The sequence below is a fragment of the Ctenopharyngodon idella genome, chromosome 1 (genome assembly GCF_019924925.1).
Source record: "Ctenopharyngodon idella isolate HZGC_01 chromosome 1, HZGC01, whole genome shotgun sequence".
In the NCBI taxonomy this organism is placed as follows: domain Eukaryota; kingdom Metazoa; phylum Chordata; class Actinopteri; order Cypriniformes; family Xenocyprididae; genus Ctenopharyngodon; species Ctenopharyngodon idella.
Window position 1 is genome coordinate 43,136,335 of NC_067220.1, and position 21,660 is coordinate 43,157,994.

Sequence of the window (21,660 nt, forward strand, 5' to 3'; positions counted from 1 at the left end):
ATTCCTATTTATATGATCACTAAAATAGGATGTGAAAACTATTTTGGATATGGTCCTCAACGCTTCAGAGAAGGTTTTAGAGTCATCATCAGCTGACCCAAATAAACTGGTGTCAGATGGAAACCGTGTGTTAAAAGCCAGCGAGAAGCTTGTGTCCATGTTGGTGATGCAGACAAACACAACTGCTAATGTCAGTTTCACTCTTGACAATGTGGGTAAGTGAAAACAGAACTGTGAATAAGCTGTGACATCACTGACTTAATGTGCTCAAGTCTAGAAGACATTTTCACTTTTTTAGATTATTTACTTTTTTCACTTTGTTCATACAGATTTATTCACATAATTGTATTTTTTTTTTTTTTTTTTAATCAGAGGTCGAAATCTTCATGGTTGGACCAAATACCACCTTAGAAAAAATTCCTCGACTTGACACGACAAATTCTTCTGTGGACATTGATCTCATTGGGATCGCCAAGAACAACATTGAAACAAGTACATTAAAAGTCTTGATGGGATTTTATCAAAAACTTTGAAGAAAGAGACATAAACCCACTGAACCAGTTACTTTTTTTATTTTTTATTAGGGCCCGAGCACTGATGGTAATTGCTCGGCCAATTATTCTTCTTCTCCGAAATGAATCGCATCAGAAGTGGTGAAAATTTACGTCTCATATGGGTTTCAGAATTAGGTGTGGCAAAATGGCTCAATAGCACCACCTACAAAATTTCAATTGAGCGCCCTTCACGCTACGTTTCACATACAAGTATGAAATTCTGTAGACACATCTAACAGTCCAATACCTACAAAAAAAAGTCCCTGGGTGCAAAATCTGAAAACCCAACAGGAAGTGAGATATTTTGAATTTTCTCAGCAAAAATTTTGTAGTTTTTGCCATTTCCAGACGTTGTTCTTTAACGAACTCCTCCTAGAGATTTTATCAGATAAACATCATATTTGGTCAGTCTAATCTAAAGGCCCTTGCGACTTTACATTGCGAAGATATAGAGTTTTTGCTAAAGGGCGTGTCTGTGGCGGCCTAACAAAGTTTTGATGTTTCGTCATGAAAAGGGAAGTTGTTGTAACTCAGGCATACAGTGTCTGATCTGCCCCAAACTTCACATGTGTAATAAGAGTCCTGGCCTGAAGACATCTATATGCCAATATTCAGTTAGTCATAGTGCCACCTGCTGGCAACAGGAAATGGCATGCGTTGCACTGTAATTCACTCCCAGAAACACATTTATTTATGCCATGAAGTTCCAAACATACTAGAAATACGTTCAATCATGCAACACTTGGCTAAGTGCTAAAGTATGCGATTAACGCCACGAAACAGGAAGTTGTTGTAACTCAGGCATACAATGTCCGATCTGCTCCAAACTTCACGTTTGATAATAGTCCTGGCCTGAAGACATCAACAAGGCAATATTCAGTTATAGTCAAAATGCCACCTGTTGGCAGCAGGAAGTGTGGCACGTCAAAATTATTTTTCCTGTATTTACTCGCTTACATGCATGTCAACCACTATTCACTGTTTTCCTAAGGCCACCGGGTGGCGGTGGCTCCGGGTGCGAGGTCCCTTTCATCGCTGCTTGCAGCTTTAATTATTATTGTTTTTGTTTTACAGCATTGAATGTAAGTTTCTGTCACACAGGATCAGCTGTTGTGGCTTTCATGAGCTACAACACAATGGAAAATCTACTGAAGCCCGACTTCTTCAACACATCAGGTGATCAGGTTAAAACCATGATGTCCACTGTGATCTCAGTTACTCTTCCCAAAACCACCAACACTAAACTCACCAAACCAGTCAACTTCACCCTCAAACACATCAGAGTGAGAGACTGAAATGTGTTTTTGTCCAACCTGAGAACTGATGAACATCTGAAAACATGTTCATCATGTTGTAATATTTTTTGCATCTTCGTTATTTATGCAGGAGTTTGACCCCAGCGGTTCTCTGTCCTGTGTGTACTGGAATATCAGCGAGTGGATTGTAGATGGTTGTTCTGTTTTAAAGACCAACAGCAGCTACACTGTGTGTTCCTGTGTCCATCTGTCGACATTCGCTCTCATCATGCAAACCAGCAGACCACCAGAGGTACGAGAACATTTATAGTGACCTTTGAAGAGCAGCACAGATTTGGCACTCATGTACTCTGACATGTTTTCTCAGAATGACCCACTGCTGGATTTGTTGAATTTGGTGTGTGTGATCGTGGGGCTGGTGTTCTTCAGTTTGGCCCTGTTGACCTTTGCCCTTTGTCAGTGGAGTCCTGGAGTGAATAATGTGGCTCGAATCAACATCTGCATCAGTCTTCTGCTGGCTCACCTTCTGTTCCTGCTCACACAACAGTTCCTGAGCTTCATACGCCCTCATCAGGTGAGAATGATGAAGGAGCCCTACAGCTCAGCACAGCCTCTCTGAGAATCATCATAACCGTCTCTCTTATTCTCCAGGTGTTGTGTGCTGTGATATCAGGTGTGCTGCACTTCCTCTTTCTCTCCGGCTTTATGTGGATGTTCATTGAAGCTGTGCTGCTCTTCATCTGTGTGAAGAACCTATCACAGATCAGCTCCATAAATAGGGAGGTGCTTAGCAGTGGATTCCTGTGTGTGATTGGATATATGGTTGCTCTGGTTGTAGTGGCCGTGTCTGCTGTGGTGGGTCCTAAGGGCTACGGAAGTGAAATGTGAGTTGAGTTTGAGAGACTCTTTGCTCAACATCTTCATCCATGTTTGTTCATTGATTATTTTACTGTATCTTCCTCCAAACAGGTGCTGGATTAAAATTGATAAAGGCTTCATCTGGAGTTTTCTGGGACCTGTTTGCATGATACTAACAGTAAACACATTTCTCATTTAATTTTTCTCATGCCTTTGTATTAAATGGAAAACAATGGGATTAATTACTATTTTTTTACTTTGCAGTCAAACACGATTCTCTTCATCAAAATCGTCATCATTCTGAACTCAACTCTCAGAAATCTCAATGCTGAAGTTTCACAGATGAAACAAACCAAGTAACAAACATGATTTAATTGCTCTGTTAAAAAAAAATTACATGTAGTCAATAAAGACACATTAACTCTCTCTGTTTCTCTACAGGATTATGGTATTTAAAACTCTGGCTCAGTTTGTGGTTCTTGGTTGCTCCTGGATTCTGGGTTTCTTCACTAATGGCAGGAAGGAGCTGGAGATCATCTTTCTGATCTTGAACTCCCAGCAGGGAACCTTCATCTTCCTGATCTATTGTGTCCTCAATAAGGAGGTCAGAAATTTTTCAATCCTACTCTATAATTAAACCATTTCAGCGTCTCCAGAGACAGTTAAAGAAAGGAAATCATCAGTATTCACTTCTAGAAATGCAAATCTAGTCTCTTAAATCACCTTTTCTTATCTGTTTATTATAAACAAATTCCACTATGGTTGATGAGTTTCAGAGGTTAAATTCATGTCATGAAGTCACTCAGCTCCTCTCGTCTCATTCTTGTACAGATCAGACAGCAGTACAGGAAGTTCTTCAGATGTCTTTGCTGTGGACTCAAAAAAACACTGAGGATTAAAGCATCATGATCGGAAAATAAAATGTACTGCTGAAGTGATTTTATATGACAGAATCAATGTTTTTGGATGTTATTTGTCATAGTCACCGCTTATTTCTGCAAATGATAGAAAACATGCTACACAAGTGTCTTATTTTATAGCTGTTAATACTATTGATGTGAAGCTCATAAACTGTTTTATTCAGTCTTTTTCAAACACACAGGATTTTCTCAGTGGAGGGTGAACAGCATACTTTTACAGATTCCTCAAAATAATCAAACTTAAACATTTTACAAGTAAACTGTCACACACTCACACCACCAAAGACTCTGTTTGTTTTCGTTCACTGTTTCTCCTTGCCTTGTTTATCATCATGGTCACTGATTTGATTTCATGTCATTGTGTTCAGGTGTGCTAGTGTCATTATCCCCCCCTGTTCAGCTCAGTTTGTTTGTCTTTGTCGGATTTCGTCAGTGCATGTTGTGTCGAAACTGCCTATTGGTGTTGGATCTTACCTTGTGGATTAAATAAGCCTGTTATATCTTATCTTCTTCGTCATGTCTTTGTATCTTACAACACAACAGGTGACATAAATGTTGTAAAATTAAAACAAACAAACAAACAAAAAAACTCCTGACAACTGTTTGTGTATCTTAAAGGCAAATAACAAATGAATTTGTATGGACATTGTATGGAATCACTTATTTAGTGTAACGTTCTAAATTATATATTTGTTTGTGGAGCTCAGAAAGCTGACTCTTTCACTCGCGTATGTGCGTTGAGTTGACGGGCGAGTCTGAACACAACACGCATCCTTCGAAAAGCTCTTGTGAACGCATGCTGCAGATCAATATTTTTGCAAGTAAAGTGGCAAATTATGTTTTTTTGCTCAAACAAAGCACTCGTGTCACTCCATAAAACTCCATGTGACTCCAGTGGTTTAAACCACTGGAGTCACATGGAGTACTTTAAATGTCTTTTTCCTACCTTTCTGGACCTTGGAATGGAAGTCGCTTTGGATCTCTATGGAGACAGAAACCTCTCAGACTTCATCAAAAAGATCTTAATTTGTGTTCCGAAGATGAACGAAGGTCTTACGGATGTGGAACAACACGAGGATGAGTAATTAATGACACAATTTTCATTTTGGGGTGAACTAACCCTTTAAATGCTAGATAACAAATAACACATGCTATTGTTGCCAGCCAATAGCCTATTGTAAGAAAATAAAGGGCCAAAACACAGGCAAAACACTTAAACTTGGGGTCTTTTATTCTCGACTGTGACCAGTGGGACACAGCATTAAAACTAGCTTTGGCATTTGGCACTGTAATATATATGCGCTCCGAACCACTGATTCGAAACAAAGGATTCTTAATTTGTGTTCTGAAGATGAACGAAGGTCTCACGGCTGTGGAACAACATGAGGGTGAGAAATTAATCAAAGAATTGTCATTTTTGGGTGAACTAACCCTTCAAATTTAATTTTTGAACATTTTTTTCCCCCATTATTTATTCAGCTTTTAATTATAAATTTGCTGGCTAATTAATAGACAAGCTAATTTAATGATTAATGTTTCTAGGTGTCTACGATGAGCCTTTTTGCAGCAGCTCTAATTTAAATCATGCTGTCCTGGCTGTTGGTTATAGAACTCAGAATGGAGAGGACTACTGGCTTGTTAAGAACAGGTTAAGAAAAAAAGCACAAGACAACGAAACAAAAATGAATAATACAAAAAAAATAAAAAATAGAATACGGTTGAAACACAAAACAACTAAACACTGCTGTGATTTTAGCTGGGGTCTGGAATGGGGTGAAAATGGGTACATCTTAATGTCCAGGAATAAGAACAACCAATGTGGCATTGCTTCTTTAGCCAGTTACCCTCTGGTCTAATGGGTAACTCACCTATTATAATTTAATGGCTTAAGTTCACAGAATGGGCAAGTTTATTTACATTACCTTCATTTATAGAAAACAGGCTTATTTAAACATTTATAACATAGGTTTAGATTTTTTAGATAAGTTGAATAAAATATTTTTTCTTATGTTCTGCAGGAAAGGGTCAACAGACCTGGAGCTGATGGGAGAAAAGGGAATGTAAACCCTCTGACTAGGAAAACACTAACATGAAATAGGGAATAAAAAATTAACATATGTACGTTTATCATGAATGTATATTTTATCATCAAGCATTTTTGTGGTTTAGTTGTTTCTTTATTTCCTTTTCATAATTCACAATCAGCACAATGTATACTCAGTACAGTGTCTTTCAAAAATTAGATAACTAAGTATTTAACTTGTTTCAATTTTAATCTAATTTAACAGTTCTTTAGAATAGCCAGGAATTAAAATCATAAGCATTTATATATATATATATAAATCATGGAACCAAGTCTCCATTGTAAGATGCCTGGGAATCTGCTGGAAGCTTCTACTTAAAGCTCGAGATAACTGGGTCACATAAACACTTTTACTTTCAAAAGTGAGAATGTCACATGAACCTCTGTTCTTTCCCATCTCATGAAAATATGATAACTGAAAGTTAAACATTACTACAGTTTAGAAGAGGTTAAGATCCCGACTGTTTCAGTAAAGGTTCTTTTAAAAGAATGTTTCTCTGGTTTGTTTTAAAGGAACAGATACTTTTTCTATTGAAATAAACAGTTTTAAAATAGACCCTAGAGAAAAAATAAATATACTAAAATGTACTTGAAATACATTATTTATATGCTAAATGTACTACAAACACATTTATATATTTATGTACTTAATATAAATACCCTGCAATTGTACTTTTGGTATATTAAATTAAAGTTTAAATTGGAAGTAGAATTACTTTCTACTTAATGCACTTTAGCTATCCGGAAGTAGTGCAGAGATCTAAAAATGTACTTTTTAATTGTGCTAATGCTACTATTGCAAGCATACTTTAGGTACACTTTAAATATCTTAAAAATGAACTTTCATGTAATTAAAAAATGTGCATTGTGCAATAAAGAAGTACTCCAAATAAATTATAAATTATATCAGTCTCAAGCAAGCCATATGTCAGTAAACATACTAATGCATTTGTAGTATACTTAGTATGAAATAAATGTATTTTAAATACATTTTGGTATAGGTTTTTTTCCACTAATGCTGTGATACGACTTCAGACATACTCATCATTTATTGATTGTTATTATTAGTGGCTTTTGTGCAACCTCAAACATGAAGTGTGTTCAGTTGTTGATGTAATTTTTAAAATACTCATCATTGTCTCTTTTCGGTACGCAAGTTAAGTTAAGTTATATACCACCGATACAGAGGTCATTTCCCCCCCTTAAAACAGCAGGTGCTTTTATTTAGATTACATAACACACAGACTTTATGAGAGAGTTTGTACATATGTGTGTATCTTTATTTCACACAGTTAAAGACAGATATCAAAAATTTAGAGAAATATTTGTGGATATTTTTATGACATGAATTGCTTGACTTTAATATTTATTTTCATTGCATTAACTATGGATTGCAGTCTGTTAAAAGTAATTATATATGCTTTGAAAATATGAAATCTTTACAGTTTAGAATAGTTTGTTTTTGGGAATAATTCCACAGTGATTTCCTGATTCCATACATATAGTCAAAATGACGGCAGAAAACGACTTGGCATATTTTACTGCATTCCACGCATATTGCCACAGCTCTATAGGTGTACATCTATCAGTGCAAACTGATAGAGTGAAAAAACATCTTACAATTTCCTGGTCACATTTTACCTAAATAAATGATGGTAGAAAAAGCTTGAAAAAAATGCTTTTTTATTTCTCTTGTTCAATTTGAGGTGAAATTAAGTTTCATGAAATTTGCACCTAAGACCTTGACTCAAACATTTAAGGATGGTGGTACATCACTGGTCTTGTTTCTGTGTTAACTTATCTTATCAATCTTTAATCTGTGGTATGTGAGTTATATACATCCATAAGATAAAGCTAACGTGTGATCAAAGGTTAACTTCTCCAAAAGCGTAAGACAGGCATGCATGTTCTTGTTAAAAGACTATTGCACTAAGAAGTCTCTTTGAAAGCATTCTCGTTGCAGGAACAATAAACTTATGCTGATGAGCCAAAACATTATGACCAGTCACAGGTGAAGCAAATGTCATTAATCATCTCCTAACAAGGCCACATATTAAGGTCAGGTTAGATTAGATGGTAAGCAAGCATCAGTTCTTGTAAACAACATGTTGGATGCAGGAGAAATGCAGAAATAAAGATCTGAGTGGCTTCAACGAGGACCAAATTGTTATGGCAAGGCTTGTGGGTCACAGTATTACTGAAAAGGCAAGGATTGTGGGTCGCTCAATTCTCAGTGGTGAGAATTTACCAACAGTGGTCTGAGAAGGAACAAACCACAAACCAGCAACAGCGTCTCTGAAGATCTGCATTACCAGCTTCACTTATTACTAACCAGACTGACTTAATTTCTGTCGCACATCTACTGAAGCTTCAAAGATTTATGAATCTTTTGTTTTGAATCAGTGGTTCGGAGCATGTCAAACTGCCAAAATCATGTGATTTCAGTAAACGAGGCTTCGTTATGTCATAAGTGTTTCAAAAGTTTCGAAATTTCAATGGTTCACGGGACTTTGGCAGTTTGATACACGCTCTGAACCTCTGATTCGAAACAAAAGATTCGTAAATCTTCAAAGCTTCATGAAGCAGTGTTTTGAAATCGTCCATCACTAGATATTGTTGAATAAAGGCGTTATTTTGTTTTTTGGTGCACAAAAAGTATTCTCGTCGCTTCATAACATTAAAGTTAAACCACTGTAGTCACATGAACTGTTTTAAAAATGCTTTAGTAGCTTTCTGGGTATCTGAAAGTGTTAATTATCTTGCTGGCAAATAGAGGCCTTACTGAGCCATCGGATTTTATCAAAAACATCTTAATTTTTGTTCTGAAGATGAACGAAGGTCTTACAGGTGTGGAACGACATGAGAGTGAGTAATTAATGACAGAATTTTCATTTTTGGGTGAACTAACCCTTTAAAATAAGAAACAATAATATAATAATTGAATTTAAAGGTTTTTTTTTTTTTTTTTTTTCTCGCATTCAACAACAGCAACAAAAAAAGCTCCATAATAGGCAGATTCTGGTTTGAAAATAATATCCTAGTTTGAAATATGAAATACCAAATCAAGCCACCCTAAACAGCATTTCTGTATTTAAAATGCAATATAAACAAAAAAACCTAATGATCAGTTACCAGCAGCTGCCAATGTGGGTTAAAACTGACAAAAACCTGATTACAAATTACACATGATGCTGTGTGGAAGGTCTTTAAAAATACACTAAAAAGGGAACTGGACATGTAAGCTATTGTTATGTATACATTTGTATATGAATTTGAGAAGGAAACAGTGGACTTAGGCTCATATTTCCTTATTAGGATAATGGACAGATAGCTTCTCAATAAATATCTCAATACACAATATTGTCTTAGTTAAGCAGTAAGTTGTGTTGGTGAGGATCACTGTATATCAGCTTACATCAGGTAAGATCTTCTTTCTGCTCATTATGATTGCCAGTCTCTGAAAACCGAACATACTGCAAGTGATCATGTGTGATTTGTGTGTAGTTATACCTAGCTGAGTAATAAGATTCATGTTCTGACCAGGTCAGGACTCTTAAACCCTTTCAACACTTTAAGAAATGTACAAATTTTGATGAAAATTCTTTGTAAAAACTGAAATGTATATACAGTGCCCTCCGTAAGTATTGGGACACTGAAGACAAAATTGCTCTGTTAGCTGTGGTGTCAAGACATCTATGATTAAAAGATTAATATGAGGCAGAAATACAGAATGTCACATTTTATTATTATTTCAACACAAAATGTTTTACCAACTAAGAAGTACACAGTTATAGAGTTTCATCCCTGCATGAATGTTTAAATTTCTCCAAACTCGTAATTCTTGTAACATGCAAATTCATAAATTTAATGGAATATTCCATGCATGTCTGAAACACAAAGGAAACAAACAAGAAGTCATGCATCAGTGCCAAAGCTAATTTTCCTCTGAACTGTAAAGGAAACTCATCCCCTGAACTGGCATTTGGATAAAGAAAAATACATCAGACTGTATAAATTGACAATGGCTTCCTCTCTTCATAAAAGTGAGTATTTTTCTTGTCATGATTAGTAAAGACTAGTTCACACTGCCCCAAAAAACTCCAACATCCAACTCAACCTTATAAGAGGAACTGCAGTCAGATAATGAATGTAGTTAATATGTTAAACTCAAAACTGCAGTTCCCTTTCGAAGCGGAACTCAACAGTCTTGGATTGGCGCTATGGGGAACATCATCCACGTAACCATTTCTTTGTCTTCAGGAGCTGTTTGTTTGCGTTAGCATGTGGTGAAGGCTATTATTATGGAAAAACACTTGTGTTTCCGAATAAGGGCGTGTGTGCACGGGGTGGAGGGGGGAGGGGTGTTTGAGAGACAAAACAGCATTTCAGATGCAGTGAAATGAGATCGGTCAGCTGGACCAGTTATGCTTTCCCATCGCAAAGTCACATGTCTTTTTGATGAGCATCATAGAATTTATTCAGTAGTTTTCCTTTGTAGTTTATGCGCATGTTTTCATGTTACATAAAAAAATTATCCGACTTAGTTGAGTGCATACGTTTATTTTGATGTGCATTTTTAGAATTTATGCACATCTTGGTGTTTCCATCTAGCATTTTTTATGTGAAATCCCAAAATGCGCATAAAATAGGTGGATGGAAACATAGCAGGGGCTTCTGTGTGCACAATACAACTTTAAACACGTCTTGAATAGACTTTCATGCCTAACTGATTGGTAATCAAGGACTGTTGGGAAAGATTCGATCTTCAGGAAAGACTATACCAGAGAACACAAGAAGGACTGAAATTGTTTTTGACTGAAATAGTAGCTTTTTATGGCAACTGATTTTTTTTTTTTTTTATGTTAACCTATGGCCATGAAAAGAAACAGTGTCCTGTAAATGGTGTTAAAAGCTTTGTTATTATTCTATTGTTGAGGGCCAAAAGTTGAATGGAAAGGATGTATTACTTTATGTATTAAAGTTCAGTAACAAAATTGCATGGTTTTGAAAGCATTTGTCAAGTATTAGGCATATAATAATATATGGAAATATATTTTTGTTTTGTAAGGGGTTCTACAAAGTGTCAATCCAAGATGCAGTGTTTTATTCTCCTTCTCAGGGAACCAGAGTTACAGTCATAACTGGAATTTTCTTCATATTTCAGGTTTTATAAGAGCACCGACTATCATCTCTGTTATTCTGTGTAAGTATAAGCAGTGTGTGTGTGTGTGTGTGTGTGTGTGTGTGTGTTAGGGCCTGCACACTGATCTAATGATCTAAACAAATATGTAAATTCTGTCATAATTTAAATGTCTTTCTTCCATATAATGAATGTGATTGAAAACTGAAGATGTCAAGCAACAAAATCATAAAGTATCCTAGCAGTAATCCATAGTATATGACATATGACAATTATATGTTTTACAATTCATGTGTGCTTTATGTGAGAAACAGACTGAAATGTAATTATTTATGTTCTCATAACCTTCCCCTTCCTCTAGTGCTCTGAGATAGACTAAAAAGTCATGGATTACAAAAATTGTGCATATGAGTCATTAGGACTAATTTTGTTGTTTTGTTTTTTTTTGTTTGTTTTTTGACAGAAAAGGCTTGACAGCTTCAGTCCACTTTCACTTTTATTATGTAGAAAAGATGGATCAGGATAAAAATCTAAAGTCAATTGGAATGACATAAGGGTGAACAAACGATGACAGAATATTGGGAATTTTCCTTTAAAGCTTGCCAATACTGCTTTTACTTGTGTTATTTTTATGTGTTTGGTCAATTGTCTGTTATTACACATAATGCATCCTTACTAATGTTTTTGATGAATTTGTATCATTACCATTTTTTTTTAGATGTTGTGGCCTGTATAACTGTCACACAAGAGACAACCCAGATAGCAAGCAAGGCTTTCTTTCTTCCATTCATCTACAGAAGTTCTTTTTGAGAATTAACAGAGGTTTAGATGTTGATGTTTTATTGAAAAGTTTGGTGGTCAGTGTTTCCTTTAGTTGGCAGTTTGACTCTTGGCTTGTCATGTGAGTTTGTGGTCTTTGTAACAGTGTTTACAAAAAACATGTAATCTGTTGCAAAGAAAACGAGGAACACAAATTATCATGTGATATCGTACCCGGATTTTGACGTGTTCGCACCACAGGAACTAGGAACCATTTTAGTTCTAGGAACTCCTTTTGGGGAACTAAATTAGCTCCTACTTCAGAGTAGGGTCTAAACCAGCACTATAGGAACTATCAGTGATGTGAATGTATGTTGATTGGTCAAACGCATGTCAAACACCAGCACCTGGCATTTTTAAAAAGCCATGTAAACATATTTACTTCACAAACATGGAAAAAAAGCGATAACAGCATTTACCTGTTGACTACAGGGTTGTGTTCTTTTCTCCACCTAGATGATATGTAATACTGAAAGTTTTCATAGGAGATTTCATCTCTTAGCCCCACTTTTTGCTCTTTCAGTCACGTAAATTATGTACTTACATTGCATTTCCATTATCACAAAACCCACAACACACAACAAACAACTTAGATCATGGCATCCTCCATCCACAGGTTTTTAGCATTTGTAAAGATGCCATTGTTGGCCGCTTCTGAGTTCATATTGCTGGAGTGAATGCAACCAGGAACAAGGCACAGGGGAGAAATTAGCTCTCAGAGAACTATCCTACTGGCTAGTTCCTATAATTGAGTTCCTAGAACTATTCGGTGCGAAAGCCCCTAAAGACGACAAACTCACATAAAAAGCCAAGAGTCAAACTGACCAACTAAAGCAAACACTTATCACCATAATGGCGACCAAACATTTTCAATAAAACATCAACATCTAACTGTAGATGAAAGGCAGAAAAAAGTTAAGCTGGTTTGTAATAAGTGAATCTAGTAATGCTCTTTTTGGAGTTGTTTAATCCTTCTCTGCTGAGATCTTGAGAGATTGTTCTTTTATCTTCAGTTGATTTCAGGCATTAAGTCAGTTGTAGTTGTTGAAATTTCAACATTAATTGCAGGTGCAAAGGTGATATTAATTCAGTGCAGTTATCATTGACACATTAACATTGATTTAACATTGTTTTGATGGTTGCTTGCCACAGTTGGTAATGTATTGTGCTGTGGTGTTTTTCGTATTAAGATCTGTAGATTGGTGTGTTGGATTAGAATATAAATCCTGGGAAATTAACATGTTTTTAGTGATTAATTTGTGAAGGATACTGTATGTGAATGTCTGCTAGCAGTGTTCATTTGCACTACATAAATCAAGGTTATTTTGTCCATGGTAAATAAAAGAGATAAATATTTTCATAACAGCTAATCTCTCTTATCCCTGCTACAACTACACTGTATGAGACGATCCATGGAGATCCATTAATAATACACATGCTTCAGTCAGAAAGTGCAACCAGTCTGTTTCCTGGAGCGGCTGGTATTGTCTCTTCATTAACAGCATGAGCGCTCAGATCCCAGATCCATTCCCACCCCCCTATGGAAGAGTGTTGTTGCTGTTTGTTCCATGAGCATTGAAGAAAGCATGAGCTGAAATGTCTGCTTTTTGGTCTGTTTTTAAGGGGCTGTCAACTAAAAACAGAATTTTTTTAATGCATTTTGGCCATTCTTTTACACAACAACAGCAATCATAATCGTTATCATCTTCGTGTAAACAGCAAAAAAGTGAATTTGTTAAAACAGTGACGTCATACACATGCGTGTAACGTGTTTAGTCTATCCATCTTATTTTTCATTGTGGAAATAAGGTGTTTTCTGTGAATGTGCGAGACTTCTGACTTAGTAGCAGAGGTGGAAAGTCCAGGAGCCAGAAAGTAAAAGTCCTGCCATATTTTTATTCTACCCACTGAAGCAGTGTTAAAGTTAATGAGATATTTAAGTGAATAATTGAGTGATGATTGACCGTTATTGAAGACACCTGATGTTAACAAGCAGAATCACCAAAGGAGAAAGTCACAATTTGTAAGTCACCATCATAGAGATCAGGGTTTGCTTTAGTTGGCCTCTTGACCCTTGACTTTTGTAATATTAGATTTTGTTTGGGCTGTTGTAGCTAAGTTGTAACAGCCAGACAAGCAAAGAGAAAAGATGATCAGGTGGTGTTGGTTATGTTTTCGCATAATCATTATTTGACTTAAATCACTGAACTCATTTGGAGTCCAATTTCTGAGTTAGATTTACGTTATTGATTACAGCAGCACTGTGATTCTACAGCAGAAGATCAGCTAACTAAAGCAAACCCTGATCTCCATGATGGTGACTTAAAAATTGTGATTTGCTTCTTTGGTGATTCTGCTTGCTAACATCAGGTGTTTTCAATAATGGTCATCACTCAATGAATCACTTAATTATCTCATTAACTTTAACACTGCTTCAGTGGGGGGAATAAAAATATGGCAGGACTTTTACTTTCTGACACCTGGACTTTCCACCTCTGCTTATTAGCCACTACAAGGAAATAATGAGAAGAATATCAAAGTGTAAAAAAAACTGTAAAATTAAGTTGGATAGGCGAGTGCTCTGTAAAAGAATGCGTATGCGCAGGTGCATAGTCCTTCTTTACAAAGTGACATCGCCAACTACTTGTCTGGCATGCGTAATACAGCGTTTTTAGTCATTTGTGTGGATCCGTGTGAGCGGGGATTGTTTTGATAACGTTGTCATCTGTACAAAAAAAAAAAAAAAACTTTTCTGTTTTTAGTACATCGTTGTCGTGTAAACATACCCTAAGACACATGCAGATGTTAAAGTAATATTTTTGATAGACCCTTGCTTTGGTCTCATTGTTTTTCAGTGTGCAGACAATTTTGTCAGAATCTGTAATCAGATTACAAAATATGAAATTGGTCAGTTATTTAAAACATTGTATGCATACAGCAACATTAAAAAGAAAACAATCATAAATTAAAATGTAAAATGAATGTAAATGTAATGTTGGAATTATTGTTTTGTACCACAGACTGAACAGGTTTACATATCCATTTATCCATTTATTGGAAGGACTCAAATATTTTCATATTTCAGATCTGCATTTAACAAGCTTGTTTACTTTATAGGGGTCGGGCATGAGGTATTAGAACTGGCTTTTTAAAGTTCTCAGAATTATTTTGTGCCCAAACAGTAGATTTGCTACATCTTTACTATGACTTTCAGTACAATTTTCACGTGTAAGGCTTGATCAGGAAAAGTGATTATTATTTTATACTTTGCTGGTAAATATATTTACATGTGCACTTTTGTACATAGTATTATTTGTGGGTTTTTTTTTTTTTTTTTTTTTTTTTTTTGATTCACTAGTATTCATCAGTATATTTTTATTTATTTTTTTTCCAGTTATTACTAACATCAGCAGCACCAATACAACAGTCACACTACAGAGGTCCTCAGCTGGTAATGTAGTCTGATTTTTCCTCTGTTGGATTGTGTTTTGGCTGAATGTTTGTGGATCTGTAGAATTCAAAAGGTGTGCGAGTGTGTTCCCAGCTAACACAATTTTACATTCTCTAAATATTCAGTGTTGGTTCTGGGAGCGTAAAAACTGTCCTGTTTTCTTGACATTAGAGGAACATATTTTAAAAGGTATGATGTTCCTCAAATGATCTTTCAACCTAATTCTGATTAACAATTCAACATTCAAGGAATGTTGATTTGTAACATAAAATGTCCAGTTTCCTTAGTGTTAGTAGAATGTTATTTAAAGGTTAGTATGATGATTAAACAACTCCACAAACAGCATTACCAGCTTCACTTGTTACTAACCAGACTGACTTTATTTCTGTCACACATCTACATAATTTCTTATTGAGAATTAACAGAGGTTTAGATGTTGATGATTTATTGAAAATGTTTTGTTTGAGGTCACCATCATGGAGATCAGCGTTTGCTTTAGTTGAGCTCTTGACCCTTGACTTCTGTTGAGTTGCTTTCTTTATCAGCAGTTACAGGTGTTTATAGAAAACCTCTCTGCATTAATAAAGCAGATCAACGTGTCAGTTTTAATGACAATTTGTGGTTTGAACAATTCCAATTCAACCGATGTGATAAAAGTCATTTGTAACACTAAAGTAATTTGTGTAAAAATTGTCAAATTATTTAAAAGTTAAATATGAAACATTTAGACATCAGCATTCATCATACAAACCTCAACAATGGCAAACAATCCAAAAAATAATTCAGCTGCATAATTTATTCATTCCGCGGTGCATGCTGGGAGCCATGAATGTGTTTTGTATGCTGGCTTGAAGCATGTCACCACTGTTGTGTTTCATATGCCGAATGTTGATGTCTATGAGTGTATAAGTGACACAAAATATGTTTTAAATAGAAAGTTAACCCTTTCGCACGTAAGTTTAAAATATTCGGGCTGACTCCCCAGTGTGAGTTTTTTTAAGGCAACCGTTATTTAGAACGTATCACTTTACTGTTTCCATGGTGATGCGTCATTGCTGTCACATAACACACCACAGTGTTATATGACTGATGATCTGCTTTTATTTAATTTTTCTTTTTTTTTTTAAATATTCACAAATTTGTTAGCTATAGCATGAACTATCTGATATTCTGATTGTCAAATATATACAAGTGGATGTGTTTTCCTATTTAAACACCTTTATAACGATCGCATTAGTTGAGCCATATGAGCAATGGGTGCCGCCATGTTAGTTTGCGCCACACAACACGTGAATTCATCCACTTCTCCCGAAATACATAAAAAGTACGTGAGTCAGTGAACTGGGGAAGAATAAAGTAAACTTTAAGGTTACTTTCACAATGTGTATCTGATAGAATAAAACGTGTCATCTAATTATAATGGAAAGGGTTGTTATTTCCGCTTCTATAGACATCATTGTGTATTATACAAACTAAAATAAACATTATTTGGTTGAAAACACTGCATATATGTGATATATGAAAGCGCTGCGCGCGTCCGTCTCTGGTTTAGCGCCAGCCAAAGCACGTATGCGTACAGCAGTTGATCACGTGATGCGCTGAACGTTCTAATCACACCGGTGTGATCGTACGCTCCTGGGGCCAGCCAAGACTGATCACACCGGTGTGATCGTACGCGTCAAAGGGTTAACAATGACAGTGTTATTTATACACTCACAAACATCAACATACAGCATCTGAAAAGTAAATTATTTCTTTTCACATTGATTGAGTTTCTTACTTTTCAATATTGCTTCATTTCTTTAAATCAGCAATTACAAAAAAAAAAAAAAAAAAAAAAAAGATCCAGTCATTTGCCTATTATTAAAATAAACATGCTTATCTGCTTTATCAATGCAGAAATGTTGTCTGGAAACACCTGCAACTGCTGATAAAAAAGCAACTCAACAAAAGTCAAGGGTCAAGAGCTCAACTAAAGCAAATGCTGATCTCCATGATGGTGATCTCAAACGAAACATTTTCAATAAGACATTAACATCTAAACCTCCGTTAATTCTCAATAAGAACTTCTGTAGACGTGTGACAGAAATAAAGTCAGTCTGGTTAGTAATAAGTGAAGCTGGTAATGCTGTTTGTGGAGTTGTTTAATGAGATCTTCAGAGATTTAATGTCTTTTATCTTCAGTTCATCTAAGGCTGTGTCTGAACAAAGTAGTTTGTTTTCTTATTTCTCTTTCTTTCAGTGTTTGTTCACAGCAGGTGTTTGAATGATTGAAAGAATGTTTCAGGAACATCATACTAACCTTTAAATAACATTCTACTAACATTAAGGAAACTGGACATTTTTATGTTCTTGGAATGTTACAAATCAACGTTCCTAAAATGTTAAATTTTACATCAAAATTAAGTTGAAAGAACATTTGAGGAACATCATACCTTTTAAAACACATTCCTCTAATTTAAAAAAAAAAAAAAAAAAAAAAAACAACTGGATGTTTTTTACATTCCCAGAACCAACACTGAACTTTTAGAAAATGTTCTTATAACAAAATTCTGTTAGCTGGGAAGATCCATTTGTTTAAAACTCCGTAAATTATATTAACATATACTATATAACCTTTATTTCGCTATTAAACATCTAAATTATTATAGCCGTGTAGAGATTATAATCTCTGTGAGAGAAACTAAGTGTAAATGCATAGATAATACAGCAAGATAATATGCCAGATGAGATGGACGTGGTTATTGCTATGCGATATTCATTGTTTTGTTGATTTTGTTCCGGACTATATGTGTGTCAGTGAATGTATGTGTAATGAATGTGTATTCCAGTAAATAATGTCTTACAGTTTTTTTAATTGCTTTGGTGCAATTTTCACAAGCAATTGGTAAATTTTCAAAACTCTTAGTACTAATATCACAACAGATCATCAAAAGTGCACTTTTTTCCAACATTTCAGCATGTTTTCAGTTGTGTACACTTTTAGAAAGGATGTGTTAAATTGTTACACATCAGTGTGTGAGTTTAAAGACAACACTTGGGCTCTAAATGAGTTCAGTGATTCAGGTCAAATAATGATTATGTAAAAATATAACCAACACCACCTGACATCTTTTCTCTTTGCTTGTCTTGTTATAACTCAGTTACAACAGCCCAAACAAACTCTAATATTAAAAAGTCAATGGTCAAGAGCCCAGCTAAAGCAAACCCTGATCTCCATGATGGTAAAAATTGTGATTTTCTCCTTTGGTGATTCTGCTTGTTAACATCAGATCACCTTCCTGACACATTTTCTGTGTTAAAATCATTAACACAATGAATGTGTCAAAATTATGTAAGAGTATCCTGAGAGTACAGAGGAACACACCAAATAACGCATGCAGGGCAGAATTAGGACAATACCCTCTATTAATCCACATTGAGAAATCAAATTTTTGAAACATATAAAAATGAGTGACCCCAACTCTTACCATTTTAAAGCCCTTAAAGACCATGAAATGAACACTGAAAAAAGCCCCCTGATTCAGATGGTTTGTGAGGCTGCAAAAACAAACTAACATGACTAACAACAGCCAGCCTCAGGACACTTACACCCTCAACCACAGAATTCGGCCCAACCAAATTATAAAAGCACAAAAAGAGAATTACCTGACCTATTGGACTGAAACAACAGAAAAACAAAGTAAACTTGAATGTCATTTGCATAGGTGTAAAGTCCAGGGATCAGAAAGTAAATGTCCTGCCATATTTTTTATTCCACCCACTGAAGCGGTGTTAAAGTTAATGAGATAATTAAGTGATAAATTGAGTGATGATTGACCATTATTGAAGACACCTGATGATAACAAGCAGAATCACCAAAGGAGAAAATCACAATTTTTATGTCACCATCATGTGAGATTAGGGTTTACTTTTGCTCTTGACCGTTGACATTTTAATATTAGTGTTTGTTTGGGCTGCTGTAACTGAGTTATAACAGCCAGACAAGCAAAGAGAAAAGATGATCAGGTGGTGTTAGTTGGGTTTTCGCATAATCATTATTTGACCTGAATCACTGAACTCATTTATAGCCCAATCTCTGAGTTAGATTTATATTATTGATTACAGCAGCACTGTGATTCTACAGCAGAAGATCAGCTTTTTCAATACAATCCAAAGGATTTCTCAAAAGTTGTTCTGAGGAAAAAAAAAAAAAAAAAATCTCTTTCTTTTAGGCACACACAGACATCAAGAATCAGCGTATGAATCTCAACAACAGCGACAAGCAACATATTCTGATAAACAGATCAACTCTGAACATTAGAAAACAAAAAGTCACATAAAAACAGCAAAAAATTAAATAGTGAGAATAAAGGAAATTACTAAAACAATTCAGCTCATAATTTATTCATGCAGCAATGGATGCATTTTGATTGGTGGCACCCAGAATGCACTGCAACATGCTTTTTGATGGTCACCACGGTTGAGATTCACAAGCTGATTCTTGATGTCTGTGTGTGCCTGAAAAAAAGATATATCTATATTTGTTTTTATCATCCATCAGAACAACTTTTGAGAAATCTTTTGGATTATATTGAAAAAGCTGGATCTTCTGCTGTAGAATCACAGTGCTGCTGTAATCAATAATGTAAATCTAACTCAGAGATTGGGCTCTAAATGAGTTCAGTGATTCAGGTCAAATAATGATTATGTGAAAACATAACCAACACCACCTGATTATCTTTTTTCTTTGTTTGTCTGGCTGTTATAACTCAGATACAGCAGCCCAAACAAAATCTAATATTAAAAAGTCAAGGGTCAAGAGCCCAACTAAAGCAAACCCTGTAGACTGTATGTCAATTATGTGATTTAGGTAATGTAAGTGTATTTTCTAATGTGGCATCTGTAGCCTGTGTAATAACAAGGGTGTTTTAAAACATGTATCTTGCATTGTTTGCTATTGAATGAACTGATTGTTCATTGTATTAAACTGAAAGAAGATCACACTGTTGTGTTTCGGAGATTAAACCAAATGTTCTCATTACATATCACAATGATCTTGTGTTTTGAAACAATGATTATGCAGAATGAAAATTTGTACAACTAGAATAAAAACATGAGACCAGGTTTTGAAAAAATGACTAGCACCGTTACAAGTGTGATCAGTTTGGATTTCTGTACTATGAGATTTAAAAATATACACCTTACTTGCGAAAATAGCACCAAAGCAAATTAAAAAAATAAATAAAAAACTGTAAGCTGCACTTCTGGATACATTTTATTAATAATACACATTTTTAAGAAACGTTAATTTCTTGAAATATTTTCATTAACAGCTAATCTCTCTGACCCCTGCTACAACTACACTGTGCTGGACAATCCATGGAGATCCATCAGTAATACAGATAACTCCAAGTGTGACCAGTCTGTCTCCTGGAGCGGCTGGTATCGTCTCTTCATTAACAACATGAGTGCTCATATCTTAGACACGTGTGTTGGTCAGCAACACTGTGGCACTCAAGTCCCACTGTGGATGCGTGGTGGACACCCAGCAGTTGAGGATGGAGTTGTCACTCGAGATGTCTGTGGTCACGCTGGCAGTTACTGCTGCTATTACCTGTTAAATCCCATTAAAGTCAAAGCTTGTCCAGGCACTTATTATGTCTATGAACTGGTTAGTCCAACTTTCTGCAATTCAGGATACTGTACAGGTAATTATATCTACACAAGCTCTTTACACATTGTGTTGTCTTTCTACAGATGTTTGTGTTTCTGTTCATTAAACACTATTAATTCAAACTTTCAGACACTGGCAGAATTACCTCTACAGCTGTCACAACAGTGACCATCTCACCTGGTAATGTAACACACTGTGTCTCTGTTTACTTTCTGAATGTTTTCTAATGTGTGTACAGTTCTGTACCATTGGATAGATGTGTGCTTGTGTCAGAAGAGAAAAATATTTACTGTACCAGTATACATTGTTAAAAATGTTACTCCGGGTTAATAACTAGAGTTGGGGTACTCGAACTCGAACTCGGACTTGGACTTGAGTCCGGACTCGAGTCCAATTTTCAATGAACTCGGACTTGTCACGCACTCGGGTGACTTTTTACTCGGACTTGACACGGACATTTTTGGCTCGGAAAATTTCCCCGAGTACAGTCGAGTCCGGGCACTGAAGGACATAGTATTATTCAAAAACGAAACAAAACTACTTACATTGTATTGTAGCAGCGTTGAGCATTGTAGCCAATCGCAGACATGTACGTTGAGCGCATGAACGCAATTGCCCATCAGATCAGAGGCGTTTAGAGTCGCCATGCAGAGAATTCGCTCAAAATGTATGTGTTCAGAATAAGCACAAGCTTTATACTTTTGCAAATCCCCTCATAACCAGCAAAGTGTACTCTCAATGCAATGTAAATAAGAGATTCACTGTGTAGTGTGGACTACTTCATTGTTTATGAACATGGTAAGTGCTAGAGGACCAGTGGTCACGTTCACACAGCAAAGTTTTAGGAGTGATAACTGCATTTAAATGTGGGAGTGAATCTGCTAAATTTTTGTTTTGTGTGAGTTATGAAAATGTGACGATTG

At 35.6% G+C, this 21,660-nt stretch overlaps 2 protein-coding genes across 2 annotated transcripts in view; both read left to right on the forward strand.

Annotated features, from left to right (window-relative positions):
• Positions 1 to 21,660, forward strand: part of LOC127519302 (putative adhesion G protein-coupled receptor E4P) — a 98,944-nt gene that overhangs the window by 5,465 nt on the left and 71,819 nt on the right. The gene's annotated exons all lie outside the window — the stretch shown is intronic.
• On the forward strand, positions 540 to 4,073 carry LOC127519327 (adhesion G protein-coupled receptor E3-like). Its single transcript, XM_051906967.1, has 8 exons — positions 540 to 1,837; positions 1,941 to 2,102; positions 2,178 to 2,384; positions 2,462 to 2,694; positions 2,780 to 2,846; positions 2,933 to 3,024; positions 3,110 to 3,272; positions 3,500 to 4,073. The coding sequence occupies exons 1-8, from the start codon at positions 1,676 to 1,678 to the stop codon at positions 3,575 to 3,577; spliced, it is 1,164 nt and encodes a 387-aa protein (XP_051762927.1). The 5' UTR covers positions 540 to 1,675; the 3' UTR covers positions 3,578 to 4,073.

Bases quoted from the DNA above. Each gene is read 5' to 3' on its own strand.
- LOC127519327 (XM_051906967.1), top strand. From the start codon at position 1,676: ATGAGCTACAACACAATGGAAAATCTACTGAAGCCCGACTTCTTCAAC. The intron at 1,838-1,940 runs GTGAGAGACTGA...TTATTTATGCAG, and splicing joins TCACCCTCAAACACATCAGA to GAGTTTGACCCCAGCGGTTC. The intron at 2,847-2,932 runs GTAAACACATTT...TTTACTTTGCAG, and splicing joins CTGTTTGCATGATACTAACA to TCAAACACGATTCTCTTCAT.